Source organism: Lissotriton vulgaris, chromosome 6 (genome assembly GCF_964263255.1).
Source record: "Lissotriton vulgaris chromosome 6, aLisVul1.2, whole genome shotgun sequence".
NCBI lineage: Eukaryota > Metazoa > Chordata > Amphibia > Caudata > Salamandridae > Lissotriton > Lissotriton vulgaris.
The window spans coordinates 1867815892-1867827373 of record NC_141694.1 but is presented as its reverse complement, the minus strand read 5'-3'; the positions used below and the strand labels follow the sequence as shown (position 1 = coordinate 1867827373).

At 48.1% G+C, this 11482-nt stretch overlaps 1 protein-coding gene across 1 annotated transcript in view; it reads right to left on the bottom strand.

Moving 5' to 3' along the window:
• Positions 1 to 2224: 2224 nt before the first annotated feature.
• Positions 2225 to 11482, bottom strand: part of LOC147709695 (antileukoproteinase-like) — a 202108-nt gene continuing 192850 nt past the window's right edge. The window contains exon 4 of the mRNA XM_086925536.1: positions 2225 to 2564. Coding sequence (XP_086781662.1) covers positions 2521 to 2564 — 44 coding nt within the window. The 3' untranslated portion in view covers positions 2225 to 2520. The remainder of the gene's footprint in view (positions 2565 to 11482) is intronic.

Genomic DNA, 11482 nt, shown 5'->3' with positions numbered 1-11482 from the left:
CCTTCCCTAACGTGACTGTCACATTTGTTTGTGGGGGGTGGAGGTGAGGGGGGATAGCGCACAAGGAGCTCCTGCAGTGGGATGTTGGAACAGTGTTGGGTGTCCGACCTACATGCTCATTGCCTCCATTGCATCTGTTCTCACAGACTTACGTGCCGGCGGGCTAGCTCATAGATTAAAAGCTACGAGCCGACTGGCTGGCTCATAGAGAAGAACAGCGGCCCGTCAGTTCACAGGGGGAGAGATGTGGCCAGCTCACGGGGGAACACCTGCGGGCCGACTGGTATAGGAAAAGGTGTGGGCCATCGGCTTCCAAAGGGATAGCTGTGGAACATTAATGTACTGACAGGGAGTGTGAAGAGCGTATCTTGCAGAGAGAGACCTGCGGTATATTTCCAGTCTTGGCTTCACAGATACAACTGTGGACCCAAGAACTCGTACCCGAAGAGCTGTGAGTTGACAAGTGGTTCGGAGAGGGAGACTTCTGTGCCCAAGAAGGTTGCTGGAGGTATGTTGTTGAAGGGGAAGAGGGTGCATTACCTGGTGATGTGGGGAGTAGCAGCCACAGACAGAGCTCTATTATATTAAATTGCCCCCGGGACCTTTCTATTATATATTCACTCGATGCGTGGCACAAGATGGCTGCTAACAGTTCCTGGTTTGAAGTGTTAGCAGCCAATCAGAGAATACTTCCTGGTTTGAAGTTTTAGAGGCTAATCAGAGGCAAGCTTGTGTTCGGCACTTATACACAGTCCAGATATGTATATAATTTTTTTACTTTTACATTTCAAACAAAACTGAACGGATTTACATTTCAACAAAACCTCGCTTTCTGGACCAATACCTTTCTCCCTGCCAAATTTGTCATAATTACGTTCAGCAGTTTGACCTGTAGTCTTGTCTAAAGTTTCCTATAGAAAATGCATTGAGAAAACACATTTACGGACCCCCTTCTTTCTCAGCCCCTCCTTAACCAATTATCCCTAAACTTGCAAGAGAGGAGCTGATCAAAAAAGAGAAACTTTTGTAAAGATTCGTCAAACAACACCAAAGTTAAAAGCACATGGAGGGCTCCTGGAGGGTGACCGCGTAACCCCCTCCCAACATGAGTGAAGCCCAGGGACTGCGGGGGTACCAGGAGCATTTCATAATAGCGGGGCTTGCTGACCCAGGCACTACCTTTTTGCCAAATTTGGGGTAATTCCGTTCAGTAGTTTCGGCTGTAGCTTTGCACAAAGTTTTGGTTTGGGCTGCAGCTCGTCGCAAAATTTCCTATGGGGAAAACACGTTTTTAGACCCCCCTTTTTTCTCAGCCCCCGCTTGACGAATCACTCCCAAACTTTCAGCATAGGAGATGATCTGAATAGACTTTAATTAGGATAAGTTCGCAAAGATTCGTCAAACTATGCCAAAGTTGTTAGCAATACAAAACATGGTTTTCCTATGGAAACTCGGTTGTAAATATAACTACCTACTGGTGACCGCCAGTAGGTTAGAAATATATATATATATATATATATATATATATATATAAGAAATATCTAGTGTGAGGAGTCCACAATGTCATTTTAAAAGAAAGACTATTAAAAATTCCACACAATCGATCACCAATAACATATATCATATACATAAGTTAATGTTGGAAAAAAGCCAAAGCAGCCATGTTAATCCTTCCAATATGTTACATATAAAAGCTTCACATGCATGGAGGTTTACTGGCCAAGTGGCCTAACATGTGTTACAAATTCATACATTGAGCACACATTTCACATCAAATCTGATTAACAGTAGAGGGGGAGACTCAAAGAATGTCTTTAACCCCTTCGCTGCGGGGGTTATTCCCCCGCTGTGCTGGGGGGGAGGGGGGCACGCACAGCGTCCGCATGCTCATGACGAGCTTAGCTCGTCATAAGGCACGGCGCTCCTGTGCTCATGACGAGCTGAGCTCGTCACAGGTGCAGTGGCTCACGTGGAACGTTCAGAACAGCAGGGGAATTCTCCCCGCACCTGAGCGTTCCACGGGCCATGACGAGCTGAGCTTGTCATGAGCACTGGAGCGCAGTGGCTCATGACGAGCTCAGCTCGTCATGAGCATGGGTGGGGTTAAATGCTAGTTGCATCACCATTATGTAGGCCACATGGCCATAGCCATAGCATAGCCATAGCAGACAACTACTCTGGCAATAGCAGACAACCACTCTGAAACTTCACATTGTTGAGAGAACACATATTCTGTATTGTGTATAAGAACTGACACCTGGCATCCATACAACAAAAAGATATCAAGACAAAAGATACAACATATCTATTCTTAACAAACAATCTCAAGTGGTCACATGGTGAATGAGCAAAGGAGAAACACAAAATCAAAGACAGAAATACAATGTATACATTTAGGAGTAGAAACAATGGCTCATGGGGGAAACAGTTTCAACAAATATGTACATGGAGTTCTTCATCCAGCTTCAAATTTGGGGAATTTGCAGTAAAGAAGGATGATGTATTCTGATTCCAGTGATCTCAGTCTCTTCGTCCTCTCTCCTGCTTTGTGAGTGTGGATAGCCCTGTCAATCCCAAAGAAGGATAAAGAGTCAAGCTTATGCTTATGAGAGTGATTTTAATGCCTAGCAACAAGAGAATATGGGTCAGCATTATTTATAGCCCTAATGTGCTCCAAGATTATTTATTTGACAGGAAAAATCGTACTTCCCAGATATTGCTGTCCACAGAGGCAAACCAACACATAAACACAGTAATCACTATTACATAAATGAATCAATGAATCAGCATTCATCCCATAGACATCCCAGCGCTGCTACCAGTGCAATCAAAAACTCCAAGCAGTATTAGGGAAACAGAAAGGATTTAATTTGTTTGGAAAGATCAGATAATTAGGATCTGGGGTGAGGCAGTTCCATAATTTAGCAATATTACGAGAAAAAAGACACCCTCCACTACGTGATCCTCTAATTTTTAGGAACTGCCGCCAGATGTTTACTATCGGACTGCAAGGCCCTATTATAATAATAGGGCAGAATAATGGAACGGATGATGGGCGGTCCCTTGCATGATAGTGTGTGTGCAATGCACAGAGGCTTAAACTTAATTCTCTCCTGAATAGGAAGCAAGTGGAGAGTAGCACAAGCAGGCTTTGCCAATTGTCAATTAGAAATATTGCACAGTCTGCAGTTTTTTAGTAGAAAAGCGTGGAGCTCCTAAATAAAGGGCATTGGCATAATCAAGCCGGGTAAGAATCAATGCCTGAACCATCAGTCTTCAGGCAGGGGAAGGCAGCAAAGGGAGAACTTTTCTCACCATCCTCAAAATCCCATAGCAACTAGCTGCAACATTCTGTGCTTGCACCTTAAAATCTAGATTGTGGTCAAGGCAGATGCCCAGGTTCTAAATCTGGTCTTGGGGGGCGGGGTGCGGGGGGGGGGGGCAGGGACAAAGCAACTAGGCCAAAACGATCCTACGTTCAAAGTAGTAGACCTACCCAGGAGCATCAGCTTCGCCTTAGCCCCATTAAGCTTCAGGTATCAGTGTTCCATCCTGATTGCTACTTTTTCCAGACACAAGGGTAAGCTGGGCCCAGTATTGTCCATCTTGTTGAAGGAGACAACCAGCTGAGTATCATTAGCAAAGGTAACAATCTGGACTCCAAAGGGTGTAACTACCTCTGCTAAAGGGCTCATGTAAACGTTGAATAGAGTGGGGCTTAGGGAGGATCCCTAAGGAACACCACATCATGGGCATACGTTCAGAGGTGATTTCATCTTCGAAAACTTGAAAGGACCTGTCCTCCAGAAAAGATTGCAACCACCTCAAAGTTCTCCCTTTCACTCCCACATCCCTGAGTTTCTGAATCAGAAGCTGATGATCAACTGTGTCAAAGGCTGTGCTCAGATCTAGAAGAATAATAGCAGCACAGCCTCCATCATCTAAGATTTTTCTGGATTCTTCTACTACTGCCAGAAGGGTGGTCTCAGTGCATTGTTGAGGTCTAAATCACGTGTTTGACAGATGGAGACAGTTGTAACTCTCCAAGAATGCAGAGAGAGCAGAATTAACATGCTGAAATGCTGCCCAACACATCTGGATCCAAATTGTTTTTTTTTAAGAGCTTTAACCATTGCCCATTTCTAGGTGGGGGGGGGGGGGGGACAAGTCCCATCACGAAAGAGGCATTAATCAGTTCCAGAATAGCTGGGGGCACAGTATCAATAACTTGATTCAGAATGATCAGAGGGACAGGGTCTGTGGGGGAGCCAGATTTTAATAGGTTGAAAATATCTTGCAGTGATATCAGGTTCGGAAAAGGAACTTACTCCAAAGAGCATTCTCTAATTTGAGAACTGTTATCCACAGGAGGTGCATTTTGTTGGGCTGTGACCTGAGGAAAAGATATATATATCTCTTGCATTTTGTTAAAGAAAAACTATGCCATTCGATTGCAGCAAGATTAAATATCATCAGGTATAATAGGAGGGGAGAGTGGTTTGAGGAGGGGTTTTACAATGCGAAATATTTCATGCAGAGAATTGGATGGGGATGTAATTCTCTCTTCATAATAGAGAGCCTAAGCAGACTTAATTTCTTCTTTGTAGACGTTTAAGCCCTCCCGGTATTTAACTTTATTGGCTGCTAAGAAGTCCTTTCTCCAACTTCTCCCATGTCTTTTGCATGATTGCTTAAGCTCACAAAGCTTGGGGGAATACCAAGCATTTAGATTAGCTCCTAACTTTTTAGAGATCCATTTTGTTTGGGAGAACAGTGTCTAATGATGATTCGAGCCACTCATTAAACTTATGATTAGTAATGGTTGGATTTAAATCAGGTAATGGTCTGGTGTTTTCAAGAGCTGACAGCCAGGACTCTGTTGAAAGTGCGAACCTGTCTTCTGATTTTCACAACCTGTGTAATAGCAGCCTGCAAAACCCAGGTGAATGGAATCAGGAAATGGTCTGACCAAGGCACCGGAATAGGATCCCCGACCAAAAGATTCTCGATATTTTAAAAAATGGGGTCAAGTAAATGGCCTTTAGAGTGAGTGGGACCCCCAACATTTAGATTACATTGAAAAGTCTCCAGACCATGAACCAGCTCACACGTGGCTGGGTGTAAGTTGTTATAAAAATGGAGGTTGAAGTCCCCATATAAAGTAAAATTGGGGAGGGAACTTGCAAGATTGGCTGTCATATCAGGGAGATCTACAAAATTGACTAAGGGCGCCTGGGGGCAGTAGATTAAAATCCCAGAGAGTACAAACATGGGATAAACCAATTTTAAAAGAGAGACTCTCGCCATCGGGTAAGGGGCTTGCAGAGATGCAGCAGTTAAAATCACTTTTATAAATAGTAGATATGGTGCCCCCTCTGCCTTACTCCCGGTCAAGCCTCTGAATAGCAAACCCAGGTGGAAGAGCCTGAACAATGGCAGGATCAGCCTCACTGTTCAGCCATTTTTCGGTTAAAGGCAGAACGTCAGGGCCCTCTTCGTCCAGAAGTAGCCGGATTTCTGTTGAGGGCTTAGAAATGGATCGACATTTTAGAAACAGTCTGGGGGGGGCGGTATAACGGTAGAGATTTTAAAAGCGGGACAAAGTTTAAAAGAACAGTGGGGGCAGTGGTTGACATTGCTGTCAGGCACACTTACTCGTAGATGCACCTCTAAGAAGTTTAAGCTGCTGCACGGTATATGAATACTTTTCCTTAGGAAACTGACAGGTGTTGTTGCCCTTGATCCCAATGGGGCACAGACGGGCGCAGACAGGCTTGTCTTAGGCGGGCATTCGGCGTGCCAGTGCGGAGCCCGCTTTGCGGGCGTGTCATCCGCCCCTTCTGAAGTCAGGCGTGTGCAACAGCGTTGGTGACTAGAAAGTTGACCTGAGCCTAGGTTCCCATGCAAAATGCAAATTACAGTATACGGGGCTATAACACAGCTCCCAATAGTGCAAACACAACTTAAAGTGCGGTAATAATGAGTTTAAAAAAAATCAGACACATCAATTTTAAAAGAAATTAAAACGCTCTCGACCGCACACCACTCGTATTCAGTGATATGCACTGCTGCGCAGTCGTGTAATCCGCCCCTTTTGAAATCAGGCGTGCGCCACAGAGTTGATGACTAGAATGCTGACCTGAGCCTAGGTTCTCATGCAAAATGCAAACTACGGCCTCCCGGAGCGATAACGCAGCTCCCATAGTGCAAACACAACTTAAAGTGCGATAATAATGAGTTTTTTAAAAAAACAGCAGACACAACAATTTTAAAAGAAATTAAAATGCTCTTGACTGCACACCACTCATATTCAGTGATACTTAATAACATTAATTTATAGATCTTCATAGGTAACTGTCGGTTTTTCTATGTTAACTGCCTTTGCACTCCTTTCATTTTCCACATTTGAAAAAAGCCCTGTTTTTCATGTAACCAACCATCTTTTTTATGCCTCCCCATGTAAATGTGCTGAAGAAGTTTCGATTTCCTGTAGGTGATTAGGTCCGGTTTGACTAAGCTCTGGGACCTGCTCAACACAACATCCCGGACGTCACCTTCTTGACAGAGACGTGGTTGAACGACTCCTCCGCACCTGACATCGCCATAGCCATCCCAGACGGCTACAAGATCACCCACAGAGACGGTACCAACTGAGTCGGAGGAGGAATCGCCATTGGCCACAAGAACAGCACCAGGGTAACGCCTAGCATCGACGACACGCTCAGCACTACCGAACACATGCACTTCCAGATCCACACACACCCTAACTCCACCCTCAGAGGCACCATCGACTACTGACCCCCGGGTTCCCGTCCCCAGTTCAGCGACTCCATCGCCAACTTCATCAGCACGCACGCCCTGACCACCACCGACTACATCCTCCTCGGAGACCTGAACTTTCACCTTAAGAACAACAGCGACAACATTTCCACAACCCTGATTGATAACCTCACCAACCTCAGACTGAAGCAACTCGTCACAACGCCCACCCACTCCGACGACCACACGCACGACCCCGTCTTGTCATCAAGCCGGAAAGTCTTCGTCAGCCACACCACCGAACTCCTCTGGACCGACAACCGCTGCATCCACTTTGCCTTCCAGAAACCCACCACACACCACTGCACTCAACAGATCCCCCGCCGCTGCTGGAGCAAAATCACCGAAGACCAACTACATGCAAACCTTGCTCTCAGCCCACCCACCGAACCCTCCAATACCGATGGCGCTGCCCACATCCTCAGACGCTGGATCGAGGACTGCGCCAACGCCCTCGCCCCGCTGAAGAAATCCCCCCACAGAGACACCAGCAAGAGTGCCAGCTGGTTCACCGCAGAACTCCTTGCCTTCAAGCAAGCCTGCCGGAAACTAGAGAAGGAATGGCACCGTGAACAAACTCCGGACAGCCACGCAGCACACAAGGACGCCATCTGCAACCACCACCACCACCCCATCAGGGTGGCCAAGAGGACCTCCTTCAAAGACTGCCTCAACAACAACGCACACAATAGCAAGGAGCTCTTCAACATTGTGGAGGAACTCTCCAACAAAAGCTTCAACACCAACGACATCCCGCCGTCGCAAGCCCTGTGTGACTCTCTCGCCACCTTCTTCCATTACAAGATAGCAGACATCCACGACAGCTTCAACACACAGACAGACCGAACAGACAAGTACAGAACAGACCCTCTGCACACCATCGACCACGACTCCCTGCTAGCCTGGACCAGCGTGAGCGTTGATGACACCAACAAGACCATGCGGTACAAAAGGGGGTGGTGATGGACGGAGCATCTGAAACAATCAAACACTCACACCCAGTCAAAAGATCTGGGTTTAATCCATCACCGTTCTTTACCCCACTCTGCCACCCCAGTTCAGACATGGCTATATGCAAATCAGTCTGACCCTGTGCCTCATGGGAACAGTCCAGCCCGAACTGCCAAGCCATGTCTTCCCTGGACTGGAAATAAGCTTCCGAGGACCGGTTTCTGGCATTCCAGCCGTCTTCAGCCCGGCTTGCTAGAATCCAGTGGCAAAGTGAGCAAGGGACTCACGTCTGAGCATACCCTGCCACACTTATGGCGGCCAAAAGCGGTACAAAAGTGGGTGGTGATGGACGGAGCATCTGAATCAAGCAAACACTCACACCCAGTCAATAGATCTGGGTTTAATCCATCACTGTTCTTTAGCCCACTCTGCCACCCGAGTTCAGACATGGCTATATGCAAATCAGTCTGACCCTGTGCCTCATGGGAACAGTCCAGCCCGAACTGCCAAGCCATGTCTTCCATGGACCGGAAACAAGCTTCCGAGGACCGGTTTCTGGCATTGCAGCCGTCTTCAGCCCAGCTTGCTAGAATCCAGTGGCAAAGTGAGCAAGGGACTCACGTCTGAGCATACCCTGCCACACTTATGGCGGCCAAAAGCGGTACAAAAGGGGGTGGTGATGGACGGAGGATCTGAATCAATCAAAACACTCACACCCAATCAAAAGATCTGGGTTTAATCCATCACCGTTCTTTAGCCCACTCTGCCACCCCAGTTCAGACATGGCTATATGCAAATCAGTCTGACCCTGTGCCTCATGGGAACAGTCCAGCCCGAACTGCCAAGCCATGTCTTCCCTGGACCGGAAATAAGCTTCCGAGGACCGGTTTCTGGCATTCCAGCCGTCTTCAGCCCGGCTTGCTACAATCCAGTGGCAAAGTGAGCAAGGGACTCACGTCTGAGCATACCCTGCCACACTTATGGCGGCCAAAAGCGGTACAAAAGTGGGTGGTGATGGACGGAGCATCTGAATCAAGCAAACACTCACACCCAGTCAAAAGATCTGGGTTTAATCCATCACCGTTCTTTAGCCCACTCTGCCACCCCAGTTCAGACATGGCTATATGCAAATCAGTCTGACTCTGTGCCTCATGGGAACAGTCCAGCCCGAACTGCCAAGCCATGTCTTCCCTGGACCGGAAACAAATTTCCGAGGACCAGTTTCTGGTATTCCAGCCGTCTTCAGCCCAGCTTGCTAGAATCCAGTGGCAAAGTGAGCAAGGGACTCACGTCTGAGCATACCCTGCCACACTTATGGCGGCCGAAAGCGGTACAAAAGGGGGTGGTGATGGACAGAGCATCTGAATCAATCAAACACTCACACCCAGTCAAAAGATCTGGGTTTAATCCATCACCGTTCTTTAGGCCACTATGCCACCCCAGTTCAGACATGGCTATATGCAAATCAGTCTGACCCTGTGCCTCATGGGAACAGTCCAGCCCGAACTGCCAAGCCATGTCTTCCCTGGACCGGAAACAAGCTTCCGAGGACCGGTTTCTGGCATTCAAGCCATCTTCAGCCCGGCTTGCTAGAATCCAGTGGCAAAGTGAGCAAGGGACTCACGTCTGAGCATACCCTGCCACACTTATGGCGGCCAAAAGCGGTACAAAAGGGGGTGGTGATGGACGGAGCATCTGAATCAATCAAAAACTCACACCCAGTCAAAAGATTTGGGTTTAATCCATCACCGTTCTTTAGCCCACTCTGCCACCACAGTTCAGACATGGCTATATGCAAATCAGTAAAACCCTGTGCCTCATGGGAACAGTCCAGCCCGAACTGCCAAGCCATGTCTTCCCTGGATCGGAAACAAGCTTCCGAGGACCGGTTTCTGGCATTCCAGCCGTCTTCAGCCCGGCTTGCTAGAATCCAGTGGCAAAGTGAGCAAGGGACTCACGTCTGAGCAAACCCTGCCACACTTGTGGTGGCCAAAAGCGGTACAAAAGGGGGTGGTGATGGACGGAGCATCTGAATTAATCAAACACTCACACCCAGTCAAAAGATCTGGGTTTAATCCATCACCGTTCTTTAGCCCACTATGCCACCCCAGTTCAGACAAGGCTATATGCAAATCAGTCTGACCCTGTGCCTCATGGGAACAGTCCAGCCCGAACTGCCAAGCCATGTCTTCCCTGGACCGGAAACAAGCTTCAGAGGACCGGTTTCTGGCATTCAAGCCGTCTTCAGCCCGGCTTGCTAGAATCCAGTGACAAAGTGAGCAAGGGACTCACGTCTGAGCATACCCTGCCACACTTATGGCGGCCAAAAGCGGTACAAAAGGGGGTGGTGATGGACGGAGCATCTGAATCAATCAAACACTCACACCCAGTCAAAAGATCTGGGTTTAATCCATCACCGTTCTTTAGCCCACTCTGCCACCCCAGTTCAGACAAGGCTATATGCAAATCAGTCTGACCCTGTGCCTCATGGGAACAGTCCAGCCCGAACTGCCAAGCCATGTCTTCCCTGGACCGGAAACAAGCTTCCGAGGACCGGTTTCTGGCATTCCAACCGTCTTCAGCCCGGCTTGCTAGAATCCAGTGGCAAAGTGAGCAAGGGACTCACGTCTGAGCATACCCTGCCACACTTATTGTGGCCAAAAGCGGTACAAAAGGGGGTGGTGATGGACGGAGCATTTGAATCAATCAAACACTCACACCGAGTCAAAAGATCTGGGTTTAATCCATCACTGTTCTTTAGCCCACTCTGCCACCCAGTTCAGACATGGCTATATGCAAATCAGTCTGACCCTGTGCCTCATGGGAACAGTCCAGCTCGAACTGCCAAGCCATGTCTTCCCTGGACTGGAAACAAGCTTCCGAGGACCGGTTTCTGGCATTCCAGCCGTCTTCAGCCCGGCTTGCTAGAATCCAGTGGCAAAGTGAGCAAGGGACTCACGTCTGAGCATACCCTGCCACACTTGTGGTGGCCAAAAGCGGTACAAAAGGGGGTGGTGATGGACGGAGCATCTGAATTAATCAAACACTCACACCCAGTCAAAAGATCTGGGTTTAATCCATCACCGTTCTTTAGCCCACTATGCCACCCCAGTTCAGACAAGGCTATATGCAAATCAGTCTGACCCTGTGCCTCATGGGAACAGTCCAGCCCGAACTGCCAAGCCATGTCTTCCCTGGACCGGAAACAAGCTTCAGAGGACCGGTTTCTGGCATTCAAGCCGTCTTCAGCCCGGCTTGCTAGAATCCAGTGACAAAGTGAGCAAGGGACTCACGTCTGAGCATACCCTGCCACACTTATGGCGGCCAAAAGCGGTACAAAAGGGGGTGGTGATGGACGGAGCATCTGAATCAATCAAACACTCACACCCAGTCAAAAGATCTGGGTTTAATCCATCACCGTTCATTAGCCCACTATGCCACCCCAGTTCAGACATGGCTATATGCAAATCAGTCTGACCCTGTGCCTCATGGGAACAGTCCAGCCCGAACTGCCAAGCCATGTCTTCCTTGGACCGGAAACAAGCTTCCGAGGACCGGTTTCTGGCATTCAAGCCGTCTTCAGCCCGGCTTGCTAGAATCCAGTGGCAAAGTGAGCAAGGGACTCACGTCTGAGCATACCCTGCCACACTTATGGCGGCCAAAAGTGGTACAAAAGGGGGTGGTTATGGACGGAGCATTTGAATCAATCAAA